An 18,588-nucleotide genomic window follows, 5' to 3' on the forward strand; every position below is an offset into this window, starting at 1 on the left:
AAAAACCGAGACCTCACGTAATTCGTCTCCACCGACTCGCGTCCACTATCATAGCTCTCATGGCGCACGGTATCATTTGATAGCCAGTGGTAGTCCGCCACGTCGGTGAGTCATCGCTTGGGTCGATTAAAGTGTATTTTTAGAGTATGTTGTTCGGACAGGTCAGAGCTGAGCTGGTTCGCGGTTGAGCGCATCGCGAACTGGCAGCATCCCGTCGGCCACCGGCAAAACTGCCCGTTGGTGTTATCTGCCACTGAGAAGGCGAAGATGAAAAAACTTTAGGGGTCAAATTGAAAATTTATTTCCTAAAGAACATAAAAAACCATCTCTCTCTTTTCGCATAAAGAAAGCGCAAACATTTTGGCTTTCGATCTCATCTATTGGCCGATCGCCGGCTCCATTTCTCGCACGCCAATTCTCTCGTCTGACGGTTGAAATCAGGTACGATCTCCTCCCCCTGGCTCTCCATGGCATTGTTCCGTAGATCTTAACCTTTAGTTCTTGGATGGCTGCGAGATGAGGACGTTCTTCTTGTTTTGGTCCCGTTTTCTCTTGATCGATGCACGCGTTCGAGCCAATTTGAGCATTTTTGTGCTTCTTTCTGATCTAGAAGCGGATCACGAGCGGAGTCTCGGACATCTGAGGAGGTAGAGGGGAATAGTGATGGCTAATCGGGTGAAGGAGGATGAGAAGAATGAGAAGATAATTCGAGGGCTTCTGAAACTTCCTGCCAATCGAAAGTGCATCAATTGCAACAATTTGGTGAGCTTACTTTTGTTTTGTTTTTTTTTTTGGTGATTTGTGGTTCTATGTAATAAGTATTTCTGTGATTCTGAAGGACAGTTGCATTCAAGGAGAAATAAAGTAAGATAGTATGGATTTGATGAAAGATGACCAATTAATACTATAGTTTGACAAATTGATTAGGTTCAAGTTGAAAGGATGATGGTAGAAGGAGACCAAAGGAAAGTTTAATTCACCAACTAAAATTGATTTAATAGACCTGAATATTATTAGTAATATAGTCTTACATAGGGTTGAATGGATAGATGAGATCATGTAGCCAATCGCATATTGTAGGGACTACAACATCTTGATGATTCTTTGACACATATTTGGTATTTATTGCTTCAGTTGTCCTTGATTGGACCCCACAATAATTCAATTAGTCATCAATGCAACCTCATTTCATCAAATAATGTCTTCATTAGTTAGGTTTGAACTATGAAATTTTGGCAAAATTAATCCGCAAGGACAATCAAACCTATTCTTGAAGTAACACCTCTATAAAACAAGGATTTCTTGCATGCTAATAGGCTATTATGCTTTTATACCATTTGGAAATTTTCTAGCATCTTAAAACTGAACCTTGACGTCAACTTATTTCAGAACAATCCTGATTATTGATCCTGGTTTTAGAAAGCCTCTTGGTACTAGCTTGCAGTAAAGCAAGATTAAGTATACCAGACAGTCTTTATACATATATCAATTCATGGTGATCATTCAAGCATCTTAGTGAAACAGTAGAAGCTGATTTGCTGGTATTTTTTTTTCTTTCGACTGTTTCTTGGTATCAAGATAAGGAGGTTAACATTTACTTTTTTTTTACCATATTATTCATAGGCATTTACTTTTAGAATCTATTGGAGTTTTCTGGGTATCATGCCTGTGCAGTCTAGGTTAACTGCTGGTCTTGTTATAGCATACCTAAAATAAGCTATATATGTAGATTCCTTCTCTGTTTATATATTACCTTTTTGTTCTTTACATTGTTCAGAATGATGAAGATCAACACTGAATCATAAGCTCTAGTCATAAAGTAGCCTGGCATTATTTGGTTAGATTTAGTGTATTGGAGTTAACTGTGAAAAAAATCCTTGATTTTGTTTGTTTGGGATCTTGAAATCACATGAAATGGCAATGAACGATTAGGAATGACAATAGCCCATTAGTTTCTATTCCCATCGGAGGAACCAGTATGAGGATGAATTAAAATAGGGGAAAAAAGAACTGAAAGAATATGCAAAAAATGTTTCAAAAATTAAGTTTTAGTGGTTATGTTAATTAAAATGTATCCTTCCTCATATTCTGGACTGGAGGTTACCAAACTAGAAGTGAGATTCAGTTAATTATTCCTATTCCTAAGATCTCATTCAATGCTCTTCTTTCCCTTTCATTATACCAAAAAGGTGTGCTAGGAATTGACAAGAATTCCTTAACAGATATACATTCTTCTTCTTCTTCATATCGAAAGATGACCAACAAATAAGAAGAATCCATGGATAAAAATAAAATTGTAATTTTCTATAGTGTTCTTTTTTATTTTAATATCATTTAATTGCTTTTCAGGTAAGGAAAACAGTAACTACCGCATAAATATTTGCTAATCTATGCAACTTCACATTGCGCCTAAGCCCATGAGTAGTCGAGTAGTTTGTGTCTAATTGGGATATAGACTATTAGTTGTGTCAATCACAAATCACTCTAATATATATGTTTGACTATATTTCAATAAGAATACCCTAGTATGGCTGTATAACATAATAGAGAGGAAGGAAGGAGAAGTTTCAAAATATTGTTTTATTAATTAATACTTAATTTTTGTCCTGTTAAGTTGTTTGTTACTTGTCATTTGTTAATCTAATTTAGATATTTTGGCAGGGTCCCCAATATGTGTGCACAAATTTCTGGACATTTGTCTGTACAAACTGTAGTGGAATACAGTAAGTGTTCATATTTTTTTTGCAGCATATCTCTGTACGTATTTTTGTTTATTCATTCCTTATCTGATATCACATGTTATATCATTTTCCCCTGCAGTAGGGAGTTCACCCATCGTGTTAAATCCGTATCTATGGCTAAATTTACTTCCCAGGAAGTTACTGCCCTCCAAGAAGGGGGGAATGAGGTATTGCTTTGTGGAAAGTATTTGCTTTTTCAAACATATGATTTGGCCACTCTTTCCTGGCATGTAACCAGATACTTTGTTTCATACAGCGTGCGAGAGAAATTTACTTTAAGGACTGGGACCCACAGCGCCACTCATTTCCTGATAGCAGGTTACTGCTCCTTCTGTCCTTCCAATTTTTTGGCAACCTATCATGTCTTTTTAACTGCTATTCATTTGAGTTACAGTAATATTGATAGGCTCAGGGAGTTCGTTAAGCATGTTTATGTTGACCGAAGATATTCTGGGGAGAGGCCTGGAGACATGTCTCAAAGGTTGAAGGTAGCGACTCATGGGCATACTGTTGATTTGAAAAGTTATACTTCTGTTTAAAGTTAAAGTTAGTCTTGTCCAATTGGTTTGACTATAATTTCTATTATTTGTGAGCTTGCAGGGTGATAGGGACGAAAATGAAAACAAAAGGGAAGAATCATATAGAGGTGGTTCCAGAAGTCCACCATATGAAAGTGGTTATAGTCCTAGTTTTGGTGGTAAAAATGAGGATAGGAGTTACAGATCCAATTATGGAGGAAGAAGTCCTGGGTCTAACTTTGGAAGAAGAAGTCCTGGGTCTAACTTTGGAGGAAGAAATCCTGGATACAATCAGGGTGATATCAAGAGAAGTCCAGCTTATTTTGAGGTGGTAGATGATAGAGTTAAAGATGACAAATTTAGAAATGGAAACCAAAACAGAAGGATTGAAGAGCGTAGGTTGCCAGACATGCCAAAGCCAGATGTGAAATCACCAGATCATCAGAAAGACATTGGTAAGCTGAGTACTCCAATGGTCCGTCCTGCGAGTGATATCTTGGGTGATGATGTACCACGACTTCAAGTTGGAAACACTCCTAAATCAAATGGAACCAGCATACCTGATGATTCTGCTCAGACAAAGGTAGGTTTAGCATGATGTGTTTGATTGCCGTTGGGGATCTTTAAGAAATTTCATTATTTTTTACTTGTGTTAGGGAACATAGTATTAATATGACTTTTTTTCCATCTTGTAAATGTGGCACGCCTTCAAGTTCTCTAGACATATTTTATACCATGTGAGTTTACTATAAAATGACTTGATATTTTCCATTTTTTGTGGAAGTGTAACTAATTGAAAAGCATTGTCCATAAGGCTTATCCCCATCCCTAGCCAAGATTTAAGATGACTTGAGATTGTTTTTATCATGTTCTCATATACTAATGTATGAATTGGATAAATGAGCACAGTATTAGATATTTTACTATTTTGAGTGTATGTATTTTTCATTATAATGGCCAGTCATAAATTTGTTGATTAACAATCAATTGAAGGTTATATTTCTTGCATTGCTCATAGTTAATTGTTCTATCTTTAATAGATCATCTGGATATTTCCTCAGAAAACTTCTTGGATTGCTCACACTTCATCTGTCTAATATTGCAGAGTTCTTTATCTTCAAGCAGCATAGGCTCTGCTGATGCAAATTCAGTGCAGAAGGGAGCATATATAGAGAGTCTTATAGATTTTAGTGTGGATTCTGAACCTACTGTTGCTGCAAACCTAGAACAGTCTGTGCCTCAACAAAATACCTCTGTTGCTAGCAATGGGGGGGACTGGGCAGCTTTTAATTCTGGACATCAGAGTGTGCCTCAAGTGGCTCCTATTGCAAACCAATTAGTATCTGGTCTTGCCCAATTATCAGTTTCAGGGTCTGTGCCTTCAGGGAATAATTTAATTTTGCCTTCTGGAATTGTGTCCACAAAAGTTGGTGGTGGTGGGAGTCTGTCCACAGTAACAACACAGCAAGCATTATTTCCATCCATAAATAACTCTGATCAGTCATCCAGTGCACCTAGAATTGAATCTTCAAACAACCTGGTAGAGGCATTTTCCTCTTTTGTTCACCTAGGTTTCCTATGGCTTTCATTTGGCTAATTTGCAAATTGTGTGTACTGTTTACCAGAAATTGATGTCGTCACCTGCACCACATGGGCAAGGAGGATCTATAACTGCTGGGTTTGCAAACCCTGGTGGACATCTTCCTAGAGTTGCCACTAAAGCACCACAAGATACAGTCACTGGAGTTTCTTCACAACCATCATCTGCAGGAATTATATCTAGTGGAAGAAAAGAACTGCCAGAGGTAGCACACAACCTTATTACCAACTTCAGGCAACGTGCCATCATAACTAAAATTTGTTAGTTTTTACAGGATATTTTTGCGTCACTTTATCCAACTGCACCTTTATCAGCTCCAATTTGGCAAAGAGGGTTCTATCCTGGAATGGGGTATAACATGCAGTACCCTACCACTGCCAGTGTGGTACGAACTGTCATTCTCAATATGCCTTGTTAGTGGTTCATTTGTCATGGTTCTTCATTTTTTGAGACTGAATTTTTTTCACCTCCAGGTGGTGCCTACATTCACTCAATCTCCAAAATCTATGAATCCATTTGATATTACCAGTGGTCCACTCCCAATGGTACATAGTTCTCTTTATTCTTTATTCTTTATTCTTTTTTATTTTTTCTTTTTTCTTTTTCAAGTTCTCAAATGTTAAAAAAAAATTCAGTATGTCACTTGTAATTCCAAACCCTGAAAGAGATAATTTCATTGGACAAATGTCTACTAGTATAAAATTTCATAAAATCATATACCATGTTGTTTATCTTTATACATACTATCAAGTCCCTCGGGATGGTCTAGTGGCTAGCGCATGAGGTATTGCCACCATGAGGTCTAGGGTTCAAATCTCGGCATAGCCGAGGTAAATACCTCCTTTATGTGCTAATCACTATTCCAAAGGCTAGTAGCCGCCCGTAATGTACCTCCTCCGTGTTGGCCCTGGGACGGGTTGACGGGGGCGCTGGGGGAGAGCGTATTCATCTTTTGCCATCATTTATACATACTATCAAATTTTATTTCTGGTTATCCTTTTTGCATAATTTTTTTTCTTCTAATTCCATGTTCTTGGAAAATACTCACTGAGCAAATTTACCTCATGCTTTTTTTTTTGTATTTGTAATGTAAATATATATAAAATCACGGAATATACATAATTGACGGACTATAAGTTAGCCACACTGATATTCCCCAAAACAATGCTATGTGTATAGCACCCTAACAAGACAATTTCACTCGTTAGTTTCCACTATCCACTGCTCAAACTGAAACAGTAGTTCAGGGTAAATAACAAATATTATTTTATATACCTGAGTCTTAATCTTATGGATAATACTAGACTTTGTGTCTGTCATACCCTTGAAGATTGTGTAGTTTCGAGCCCTCCAGAGTTGATACATGGTGCATGCCAAAGAAACTCTCCTTGCTCGATTCCTCTGGAGTTTGCTTTCTTTAGTCAGCAAAATATTTGAAAGACCATGTTTTATCCATTTTATTAATTGTTTGAATATTTTGAAAGGCTTGTTATGAAAATTAAAATTGACATTTAAGTCAGATGGTCAATTAAGCCTAAATCAATGCCATTTTAAAGTTTGATCTAATTTCCATATATGCTAACTGATGAGAGAGTAAATGGAATAAATTCAAAATTCAAACTGTGTAAAAAACTTTATTAAGTAAAGCTGTTTTCCTGTTGGGAACAAATAGTATGTCAGATAGAAGAATGAAAAAAAAATAGAGAATAGGGAAGAAGAGAATTAAAAGAGTGATTCTTGCATATGCTTGTATGAGGGAAAAGGAAAAAAAAATCTTTCCCATCATATCCTTGGAGGGATTCATAGGAGCAAAGAATTATTATTTTTTCATATTTATATTTTTAAAATTTTTAAGTAATAAAAAATAGTGTATAAATAAATAGAAAAACTTTTTTATTGGTTTTGAAATTGATGCTTCTCAATTTGGCAAGGAACAAAATAAGAGAAACAAAGAGGAATATTTTTCTCCCTATTTTTTTTCACCCCAGTGAATTCCCTCCAATGAAATTGAAAGAATTGAACACTGGAATTATTTCCCACCTTTCTATTCACTTAGTTACTGTCTGTAGTGTTTCATTTGTAGGAAAGAAGATGTAAGTGTTTTAAGTTAATTGGTGAGGAATAGACGAGATGAATGGATTTGAAAATCTTGCAAGCTATTATTCAACAACAAATATTGATGGAGATAAGATTTGTAGGATAAAATAGAGGAGTTTTTGAAGTCTTGTGTGCTTACTATCGTATTTTAGGCCAAATGCAATAGTTTATGTACTTGTGGAACAACCATACAATTTATTTATGGTTATTTTTATGCAGCTACAAATCAACAAATATAAAAAAACAAGTGGAAAAAAAGCTAAAATGGATGTGTAGGATTGTTAAAAAGATCAAATAAAAAAATTATTATTGAGGAGCAAATTAGGTATAGCTCCAACAGTTAATGCAATATGGAAAAAGTAGATTGAGATATGTATATGTTAAAAAATGGCATATTTTCTATAGTTACATTTGTCGAATCTATCAAAGTTGCAGCAAGGAGTAAAATGACTGTGCTTAAGGAAATTAAGATGATTTAGAAGACCTAAATATTGCTACCCAAATATTTAAGACAGTTGTTGGAATTCTTGATGCCTGTTCACCAATTAATACTCATCCAAGAAGAATTCATAGTTCTTGTTCGCCTAACATATAAGGTACAAGAATTACAATCAAATAGTGACCAATTTTGACATTGTCAATATATTCCTATTCTTTTATGTATTTTTTTTCCACTTAGCATTTTTTGAATGTCAGATAGTCTCTAAAATTTAAAGATGTTGATGGCCAAAAACTTTATGGACCATACTTGATACGTGATATGTGCTAAATTCAATTAGTCTACTCTATTTATACAATGCAGTCTTTTTCATTAACAATTTGATAACAGTTCTTGCAAATTAGTTTAAGATAAATTTGGGTACATAAAAACCGTGTATATTTTTAGATATTGCTTAAATATCAGAAGTGATAATTTCCTGTAATATCTATGCATCCCAATTTCTACTTCATCCTTTTTGTTGGACATATCAGATGTTACTGACCATTCTTCTTTGTATAATTAATTTCCAGAATTGGAGTGTAAAAAATCTTAACCTTTGGAATTTGGATATATATTTTGATATTCATGTATGTACTGGTTCCAATTTTGAATAGAGGTTTCTCATTTTGCGGAAATTGTCTCATACTTGGATATGCAGACTGGATAATATTCTGTGGTGTGCATGAGCAAAGTATTCACATATATGGCCAACCGATGGCTGAAGTAGTAGCGGTCACTTCCTAATGTTTTTTTAATGGTTTCCCTTTCTCCTAATGTAGGTGACGCCTCTCCAAGGAGAAGTATCTAACATGACTCCTCCAGGCTCCATACCTCAAAGTTCTAGTTTTCAATCCCCTTCCCCACATTGGATGGCATCTCAACAATCACCATATGCGTCCCATATGTTGCCAAGTAAAATTACATGATACACTTAGGATTTCTTGTCAATTAATTCATATAAATTTTTATGCTATACTAATAAAAAAAATTAATCCTCAGGTCCATTTGCAATATCTCAGTTTCCAAACAGCATGACTCCACAGATAGCCAATGCCACGTTATCTATGGGGTAAGTTTTCTGAAAATTGTATCTAATTCTATTTTGCTATTGGTTGCTGATTTTCATATGTTATTTAGGAGATTATGGCATTATTGAGATTGACATTTATGTTAATATTGAAATCACTCGCTTTGTTTTGTTATCAAATTTCTGATAGATTAACTTTTAGCAGTCATCTGTTCTTATTTACTAAGGCCATTCTCTTGGCTATTGAGTTTGCTCATTGCAATTGCGCTCTATTCTAATATTTTTATTGGCAAAAACACCGTTGAGGGATACTGTATAATTCCTTTTCATTTCCAAAATCTCCATAATTGTCTTCAGTCCTTTTATTGAGCAAATTTGAATGTGGTTTTAAAAGAGTCGAAACCAATCTAAATTGTTTTCATTTATTGGTTTTTTCTAAAAAAAAATATTGTGGCTTATGCTTTTCATTGCCCGATTTCATTACCTAAATCATGTTCTATAAATTACATACTAAAATAGAGATTTTAAAATGGAAAGGCGGCATTTGGAATACCCCCACGCTGAAGGTGTCTAATCTACCCTAATCATATTATTTTGTTATCTTAGTGAGCAATTAAGTGCAACTTCATTAGATGATAAAATAAATGAAATAGATTGAGATAGTATAAACATACTCATAGAAAACTAATGTATTCTATAATTAGAAGAGCGAATTGATTAGCGTGGAAGGCTTGAGGTGTGAGGGGTAGAGAAAGGAAAAAAAATAATTGATGCAATAAAAAGTAATCTAATTCATTTGAATAGTACAAATCATATAGCCCAGCATAGATTGCATAGAGAACATGGAATGCTAATAGTGATGTAATTGACCTTTAGAATAGTTGGGATAATATGATACGAGAAATTCTGCTTATCTAATCTGATTTTGTTGTTCTCCTAAATAGTAAAATTTTTAAAAAGTTAAATCTCTTTTCCGTCTGCCAAGCACCCATATTCTTGCAAAGCTTTGCTTATGGTTGAAAGTAATATTTAATGATGGATTTCACAACTGTTTAGGAATCAACTATGTCAAGCAAAAGCCTTCATATTCTCAAGATCTAACCTCAACACTCATCAAACTCAAATTTGCATAATTCTGAATGAAATTTCAATCCATTTCCTAAACCGAACAACTAGAATGAAATTAGAAATATTATCTTTGGTTTTTTGAACCGTAACTACATATTTGGTATGGAAATTCTATGCATGGATGTGCTCGCCTCATAATCTACTTGCTCAAATATTTACTAAAGCATGTGGTCAACATTTATTTCACGAGCCTAATACCACATGATGTTTCTCGCTGCAGAAATCAACGTGTTTTATCTGGCAGTAATGGTAATGGAACTACATTTGGTACTTCAGATCAAAATCAACCTTTCAGTTACAACCAACCAAACACTCATAATTCCTTTGCCCCTGTTGGAAGCAACCCCTTTGGATGAATATGAATCCTGTAACTATCACTTGCTATTAATTTTGGTATCTTACCCATTTGTTCCCTACTTGAGTCAGAATCTCATCAAGGACTTTCGAGTGATGCAATTATGACCCGCTCAAACGACTACAGTCTTTTGACAACCCTGGTAAAGACAAAATTCTAGCTCATTGTGTGAATAAATTTGAGAACAAGAGCGATTTGTTTCTCATTTGAAGGAAGGTTTGTCAGGAAATCTTCACATCAATTCTGTCTAGTGTAAATCAGTGTTTATTATTTAAAAATGGCTATGCATGTTTAGATTTTTTTTTTCCCCACCCTTTATTGTCTCTCTCGGTCATGTGCGCCTTTTTTCAGTAAATTATTTATTTCAAATTATTTCGTTTTTTGAATACCTTTTTCCCATTTGTAAGTTTTGAATCATATTGTGCTTGTAAATGACATGTAAAAGTAGAATGAACTAGATTTCTACTAATAAGTTTTTACCACCCTTGAATCTTGGTGATTTAGCTATCTTTAATGCTCGTGTTCTCTGTCTAATTACCTAATAGGTTTAATTAAATTTGTCTTAATAATTGTGTAGATTTTGCTTGTAGATCCAAAATTTTGCCTTTGCGAGTTACAAGAGCTGGGCGTACAACACGTTGCAATTTTTGCTACTCTAATATTTGTTCAACCAGTAGTACAAATACAAAGGCAAATACTTGAATATTTATAATAACATAGAAATATTTGTTCCAGGGATATTTGAATAAAAATATCTATTCTAACAATGTATAGGGTGCTCCAAATCTCTAATTCGAACATTTTCTATGATGACGAATGTATCAATGGGTTCATCAAGTGGGGTGGCAAAGCAGGTCAGTGGGTCATAAATGGCCTGTGACTCGTTGGCCAGTGGCATGCTTAACATGAACTCGATCCATTTAAATGGATTATGTCGTGCCATACCATCTGTTTATGACTTGTGAATTAAATCGGTACAATTATCAACTTTGATGGCGTATCTTTGTGATCAAAGCTTTCCACACTTCATGCTCGACCTAATAAGTATATCTTGACATAAATCATATTGCACTTTTAACTCTAAATTATCAAATTCAACATCCAATATATTAATCACAAATTTGCCTAAAATGGCTTCTCAAAGCGTGTGGTGGTAATTATATCTTGAGTGGGAATTAAATCTTGACTACTTGAAAAATACACTCGGTCTTTTACCAGTCAATGATTGAACTATTGTAGTTGGGACGTCATGTCAAAAATTACCGTACTTCCTGAATTTATTTGGTGGACGGAATGGGTCGAGCCGTCTAAATTAAGAATTAATCTGATTGTAAAATCTAAATACCTTATAAAAAATTACCTAAAATGTATTGCAAGTACATGGAAAATAAAGAGATATAATTAACTTCCATTTATCTAGTTCGGGAGCTCGCGAGGGAAAGCAAGAGCAATCCGATTTCTTGTTGGTTCTGTGTTAACTTGTAGAACTGCTTGTTCTTTTTGCCCTCCTTGGAATTTTTTTCAAATAAACAAGGCCAACAACTTTCCCCCTCTTCTCTTCTCCCTCCCATGGGTAAACACAGGCCTGCACAGGTGTGGTGAAGTTAGTATTTTGATGGTAGATTTGTTGGATTGGACACAAGTCGATTCCTAAGGATTTCATCATCCTAGAGTATGCTCTTCCACCTATGAGGTCATGTGTACTATGATTTATCTGTTTGTATTTTATCATATGACTGACGATATTGGACCGTTTGAGATGAGTAAAGTCACCTTTTGTTGGATGGGTAAACACAGGCTAAAGGTGAAGAATCAACTATGATATCGTATAAAATTTTAAATAAGCTAAATCTAATAAAACATCGAGACGTTTCAAGAAAGAAGCTCTTTGTATTTAAGTATGCTAAATAGTGACTTATGTGATTTGATTTTTCATCATCTCGCATTGATACGAGTTTCATGCACTAGCATTTTAAACAGTATCTTATGTAACAAAAAAAAAACAAAAAGAGATGACTCTTACTCGCTATCTCTCAATGATCCATCCAAACTAAAGAATTAGATAAAATGATTCGAGATGGAAAATTTATTTCAAATAAGATCATTGAAAAACACACAAGTGCCAAATGGTTTTTTTTAGTTTCCCACCCATGAAAACATCACTTAGGGGGTGTATTCAAACAAGAAATTCAATGATTTTCATCGATTTTTTTAATGATAGACTTTTGTAGAATTAATAGATTTTTATTAACTTTTATAAAATCTCATATAATTGTGAAAATAATTTTATAGAGTTCTATAGATTTTTTTACAAGACTTTTACAGATATTTATAAATTTTATGGAAACTTATGGATTTACAAGAGCCCTCGATTGTGTAGTTTTTTGGAGAGAAAGGAACTTTTCGTCTTGTGAGAGAAGAAAAGAGAGAGACGTGTAGGGTTAAGGGGGTGCATTCAATCTTGGAAAAGCATAGGTGGTCATGGTCTTGCGCTGATCCTGTTCGAAAATCGTGGAAACGGAAAGATGGGGATGTAGCTACTGCGTTGACTAGATGTAGACCATGCTTCGATCCGCAAGCAAGAACGTCAGTGCCGAACCAAGGAAGGGGTCCCTGACGTTGGTCCTCCGACGCAAGTCAGCCACCAATACAAAGAAGAAGGTAGAACAACAGTAGCACAAGCATAAAATAGTGAATAATGCGTACCTGCACTGGTGTACGGACCCCCTTTATATAATGCCCTGGTGGGTGACGTGCGCACTTTTCGAGGTATGGACATGTTCTCTTATTGGTTGCGGGCACACTCTCTAATTGGTTCAAGACACGTGGTCATGGACACGTTCTCCAATTGGTCGTGCATGCGCACGTCCTCTGATTTGTCCGTCGTATGATCTGTCTGTTGATCATGTCTCGTGTCGGCGACATCATCTCCCAATAGTATATCCAAAGATACGTCAGCGTTCCCACTGATCGGTCGAGCGGGATAGCCGCTCGACTAAGTACTCCTCAGCTCGGAAGGACTTGGATGCTCTTCCATAAGGAGACGAATTTCGATAGTACGTTCTTATCTAACCAGAATAACGTTTTGGTCATCTCCAAGCTCCTTTGTTCCATGATGAACTTCTGGTGATCTTGGCTGCACAGGCACTTCGCTTGGCCCACCTCTTTGTCGATCGGGCAACATATGCCGGTCGACCCCTGATGTAGGTCTCCGTTCGACCATCCTTTAGTGGGTCTATTGGTCCTTTGGCGTTGACCTCCTTGACTTTGACCTCCACATGGATTGCTATCTTCCTTCTTTGACCCACACTTAGTGGGCCTCCTTTATCATCGCATCACAAGCCTTCCCCTCAAGTCTAATTGAAGAAGGTTGTAAGTCTGACTGACTAGACAAGAAGTTCCTCAAGTGACCTCCTTCGGTCGGACACTCTATGTGCTTTGGATGCTGGTTGGATGATATCTACTAATCCTTGTTCAGGCATAATGAGCGGTAAAGTTTGGTCGCTGATTTAGAGAGCTAACTCGCCGACCGTCATTTTGTTGGGACTTTCGGGCCGCAAAAACCGCTTTTTGCGTTGCGAAAACCCCGAAGTCTTGCCACCGGATCCGTGCGAAGGTTAAAAATTTTACATGTACATGTTTGTAATCCTAGATCTACCTTAGATCTACATGAAAGAAAGTATATCTTTGATGCGAAGCCCTTCTCTTATCCCGCTCGTCCAAGGTTCTTCGGATCTCAAGTGTGTTCAAGTGTACTCACCTCTAGAAGTATCAACACGGGACAAGAGATGGAAGAAAAACACCTAGAGTGTGCTAGCACTCTTGGATGTTTCGGCCAAGGAGGATGAGAGGGAGAGAAGAAAGGAAGAGAGGAGGAAGAAGAAGGAATGAATGAGCACACAATGCTCTTGATTCCTAAATTAAAGTGGCCCGCCATTTATTGAAAGGTTATAAACCTCCATGGAATATCAAAAGTCAAGGCTCTTGATCTCCCTCATTAGGTGGCACACCTTGATGATGTGGAACACCATGATTGGTCGGCCCATGCCAAGTGGTTTTGGTCAAGTCAAACTTGACCAATGAAATGACATTTGGTCAAGTCAAACTTGACCCTTCACCTTCCCTCTCAAGTCAAGTCAAACTTGACTCATTTATCTCCCATGGTTGATCAAATCCAACCATAGATTCAAGTTAATTTGATTTAATGAATATTTATTCATTAAATTAAATTGATTCAATGAGTCATAATCTAAATTACACTCATTGGACACAAATGAATCAAATTGAGTCCAACTCAATTAGTTTAATTTAGATTACTCTTAACCCAATTTGGTTCATCATATGAACCTAATCCTCTTGGTTCATCATATGAACCCATTCTCCATCTAATTACCCTTTGTGTGTGACCCTATAGGTTCTTGTAACGTTGGCAATGCTCCTAAACCAATTTAGAAGCATAAGTAATGAGCAGTATCTAGCAACACATCATTACTACCCAAGTTAAAAGAATGTTGAGATCCAATATCACCTTGTGACTACTAATTGTGACCCTTCACAATATATGATAATGTCCTTCTATCCTTGACATCTAGATTGATCAATGTGAGACATAGACCGTGTCATCCTCTAATCAATCTAAATCTTGAACTCCAAGTAGACTCACTCTAATCAAATGAGCTCAATATCTCATATTGACTCATTTGGGCATGACCATGCACTTAGTGGTCTCACTCTATCAAGAATAATGATGTCACTCCCGTCATATAGAAGGGATAGATCTCATCTACATCACTCACATCCCTCCGCATAATTTGTTACATACCCAGTAATCGCCTTTATGGTCCACCTAGTTACGGGTGACGTTTGACGAAGCCAAAGTATGTAACTCCTTATGTAGGGAACCATGGTGACTTCAGGTCCAAGGACTAATAGTCATACTAATAGCCACATGAGAAAGTATATGACGCTCATATAACGATCCATGATACTTTCTCATGGCGGGCCATTCGGTATACATTCTCCAATGCATACTCATGTGTCAACTTGATATCTCTATATCCATGACTTGTGAGAACAAGTCATCGAGTTGACCTACATGCTAGTCTCGTCGCATTAACATTGTCCCTGAATGTTAATACTTGACTAGGAATGATTCAGAGTAGTGTTCTCTATATCATCTCACTATCGATTCAACCAATCGATTGATATAGATAAAAACCTTTCTACTCAAGGACGCTATTATACTTAGTTATTTGGCACCAATACAAGTAAGTATAATAACCATAAAGAAATGTCTTTATTAATATATAAGAATATGAGATACATCGAGTCCATATAACAATCATCATATGATTGGCTCTAGGGCTCTAACTAACAATCTCCCACTAGCACTAGTGCCAATCTGTGTAGGCTCTAAGGCCCAATGACATAGTGTGACCATCATGCTTTCTCTGTGCCAAAGCCTTGGTCAAGGGATCAGCGATGTTAGCCTCTGTGACTACTCTGTAAATCTTCACACCTCTATCGATGATCTCTCGAATGAGATGGAAGCGCCGTAGTATGTGTTTGGTCCACTGGTGTGAGCGAGGTTCCTTAGCTTGCGCAATTGCTCCATTGTTGTCACAATAGAGCTCAATAGGATCTGCAATGCTAGGAACCACCCCAAGCTCAGTAATGAACTTGCAGATCCAAATTGCCTCCTTTGCTGCTTCTGATGCAGTAATATACTCGGCATCTGTTGTAGAATCAGCAACTGTATCCTGCTTCGAACTCTTCCAGCTCACAGCACCACCATTCAAGCAAAACACGAACTCAGACTGCGATCTATAATCATCCTGGTCAGTTTGGAAGCTGGCATCAATGTAACTCTTTACAGCTAGCTCGTCATCGCCTCCATATATCAAGAAATATTCTTTAGTCCTTCTCAAGTACTTAAGAATATTCTTGACCACTATCCAGTGACATCACCTGGATCTGACTGGTATCTGCTCGTCATGCTCAAAGCATACGAAACATCAGGACGAGTACATAGCATGACGTACATAATAGATCCTATGGTTGAAGCATAAGGGATCTTATCCATGTGGTCTCTCTCCTCTCTAGAAGAGGGACTTTGACTCTTCGAAAGACTCACACCATGTGACATCGGCAGAAAACCTTTCTTGGAATTTTGCATGGCAAACCGTAGTAATACCTTGTCAATGTATGTACTCTGACTTAGGCCAAGAAATCTCTTAGATCTATCTCTATAGATCTTTATGCCTAGAATGCAGGCTGCTTCACCTAAGTCCTTCATTGAGAAACAATTCCCTATCCAAGTCTTGACAAACTGCAGCAAAGGAATGTCATTCCCAATGAATAGTATGTCATCCACATACAACACAAGGAAGACAACTGTGTTCCCTACAACCTTCTTGTAGACACAGGGTTTATCTTCATTATTGATAAAACCAAACTGTTTGATTGTATCATCGAATCGAAGATTCCAGCTCCGAGAAGCTTGCTTTAGTCCATAAATGGACTTATGCAGCTTGCATACTCTGCCAGTATGCTGTGGATCTACAAAACCCTCAGGTTGTGTCATGTACACATCCTCGAGCAAGTTTCCATTCAGAAACGCGGTTTTGACATCCATCTGCCAGATCTCATAATCGTGGTATGCTGCAATAGCAAGCATGATCCGAATGGACTTAAACATCGCTACTAGAGAAAAGGTTTCATCATAGTCAATACCATGAATTTGCTTGAAACCTTTAGCTACCAAACGACCTTTATAAATGAGTTCATCCATGTCAGTCTTTCTCTTAAAGACCCACTTACACCCAATGAGTTTGACGCCTTCAGGTGGATCAACCAAAGTCCATACTTGGTTGGTGTACATGGATTTCATCTCAGATCTCATGGCCTCTAGCCATTTCTCAGAATCTGGTCTCATCACAGCTTCTTGATAGGAGGTAGGCTCATTCTCAACGAGCATAACGTCATCATGGTCAGACAAGAGAAATGAGTATCTCTCAAGCTGACGACGTACCCTATCAGACCTATGAAGAGGTATGTCTACTTGAACTGGTTGTTGTTCCTCAACTCCTTGTGGAACAATCTCATCATCTACAACACTTTGTGGTTCCAGTTCAACTTCCATCAAGGCTTCAGTGCTATGGTCCATATCTTGAACTTCTTCAAGATTGAATGTACTCCCACTAATTTTTCTAAAAATAAAGTCTCTTTCTAGAAATACCCCAGTCTTAGCCACAATTACTTTGTGTTGACTGGGAATATAGAAGTAATATTCCTTCGTTTCCTTGGGATATCCAATAAAATAGCACTTATCGAATTTGGGTCCCAGTTTGTCTGAGAATTGACGTCGAACGTAAGCCTCACAACCCCAAATCCTCATAAAAGACACCTGTGCATCTCTCCCAGTCCATATCCTATATGGTGTCTTTATCACTGCCTTGGATGGAACTCGGTTGAGTATGAAGGCTGCTGTGTCGAGAGCATAGCCCCAAAGAGATACAGGAAGATCTGTATGAGTCATCATAGACCGTACCATATCTAATAGGGTACGATTCCTCCTTTCGGATACACCATTCCACTATAGTGTTTCAGGAGGAGTGAGTTGGGATAGAATCCCACACTCAGCTAGATAGTCACGAAACTCATGGCTAAGATATTTACCACCTCGATCTGATCAAAGTATCTTAATACTCTTGGCAAGCTGGTTTTGCACTTCATTCTTGAATTATTTGAACTTTTCAAAGGATTCTGATTTATGTGTCATCAAATACACATAATCATATCTATTGAAGTCATCAGTAAATGTAATGAAGTACCTATAACCACCCATGGCAACAACATTGAAAGGGCCACATACATCACTATGTATAAGTCCTAACAAGTCAGTCGCTCTCTTGCTGTGTCCACTAAAGAGAGTCTTGGTCATCTTGCCCAGTAGGCATGACTCGCATGCCTCATATGATTCAAAATCAAATGAGTCCAGCAAACCATCTTTATGGAGCTGGGATAAGCGTTTGTCATTTATATGACCTAAGCGACAGTGCCAGAGATAGGTTTGGTTCGTTTCATTTGATTTGAACCTTTTGGTATTTATGTTATAGATGGGGTTCTCTAAGTCTAGAATATAGAGTCCGTTCATCAGAGGTGCACTACAATAGAACATATCATTTAAATAAACTGAACAACTTTTGTTCTTTATTATAAATGAAAAACCTTTCTTGTCTAAACAAGAAACTGAAATTATGTTCTTAGTAAGAGCAGGCACATAACAACATTCATCTAATTCTAGTACAATTTCAGAGGGCAGAGATAGACAGTAAGTTCCTACAGCAACAGCAGCAACCCGTGCTCCATTGTCTACTTGTAGGTCCACCTCGCCCTTCATCAATGCCCTGCTATTTCTCAACGCCTGCACATTAGTATAAATGTGAGAAGCACATCCAGTATCTAATACCCATGATAAAGAAATAGAGAGATTAACTTCTATAACATATATACCTGAAGTAGAAGTCTCACTTCTCTTCTTCTTAAGATCTTCCAGGTAGACTTTGCAGTTCCTCTTCCAATGCCCGGTCTGACCGCAGTGGAAGCAGGTAGCATCCTTAGCGACCCCTCCTTTGGGTTT

General features: G+C 37.1%; 1 protein-coding gene across 4 annotated transcripts; it reads left to right on the forward strand.

The window, feature by feature from the left end:
* Window positions 1-310: 310 nt before the first annotated feature.
* Window positions 311-10,258, forward strand: LOC121975242 (arf-GAP domain and FG repeat-containing protein 1-like). 4 transcript variants are annotated; one of them, XM_042526780.1, is made up of 14 exons: window positions 311-441; window positions 611-762; window positions 2,662-2,723; window positions 2,821-2,908; window positions 2,998-3,059; window positions 3,136-3,229; window positions 3,342-3,842; window positions 4,365-4,805; window positions 4,885-5,064; window positions 5,134-5,244; window positions 5,333-5,404; window positions 8,217-8,349; window positions 8,437-8,506; window positions 9,813-10,258. In XM_042526780.1, the coding sequence occupies exons 2-14, from the start codon at window positions 664-666 to the stop codon at window positions 9,946-9,948; spliced, it is 2,049 nt and encodes a 682-aa protein (XP_042382714.1). In that variant the 5' UTR covers window positions 311-441; window positions 611-663; the 3' UTR covers window positions 9,949-10,258. The 4 variants fall into 4 exon arrangements, 3 of the variants coding, with proteins under 3 accessions (XP_042382714.1, XP_042382715.1, XP_042382716.1); XM_042526781.1 differs by having other exon boundaries at window positions 4,365-4,799; XM_042526782.1 differs by having other exon boundaries at window positions 3,148-3,229.
* Window positions 10,259-18,588: the final 8,330 nt, after the last annotated feature.

Source organism: Zingiber officinale, chromosome 4B (assembly GCF_018446385.1).
Source record: "Zingiber officinale cultivar Zhangliang chromosome 4B, Zo_v1.1, whole genome shotgun sequence".
In the NCBI taxonomy this organism is placed as follows: Eukaryota; Viridiplantae; Streptophyta; class Magnoliopsida; order Zingiberales; family Zingiberaceae; genus Zingiber; species Zingiber officinale.

Excerpts from the sequence above, each read along its gene's own strand:
- LOC121975242 (XM_042526780.1), top strand. The coding sequence starts at position 664 with ATGGCTAATCGGGTGAAGGAGGATGAGAAGAATGAGAAGATAATTCGA. Across the intron at positions 5,065-5,133 it reads GAAGAAAAGAACTGCCAGAG|GATATTTTTGCGTCACTTTA; the intron begins GTAGCACACAAC and ends TAGTTTTTACAG. Across the intron at positions 8,507-9,812 it reads AATGCCACGTTATCTATGGG|AAATCAACGTGTTTTATCTG; the intron begins GTAAGTTTTCTG and ends TTCTCGCTGCAG.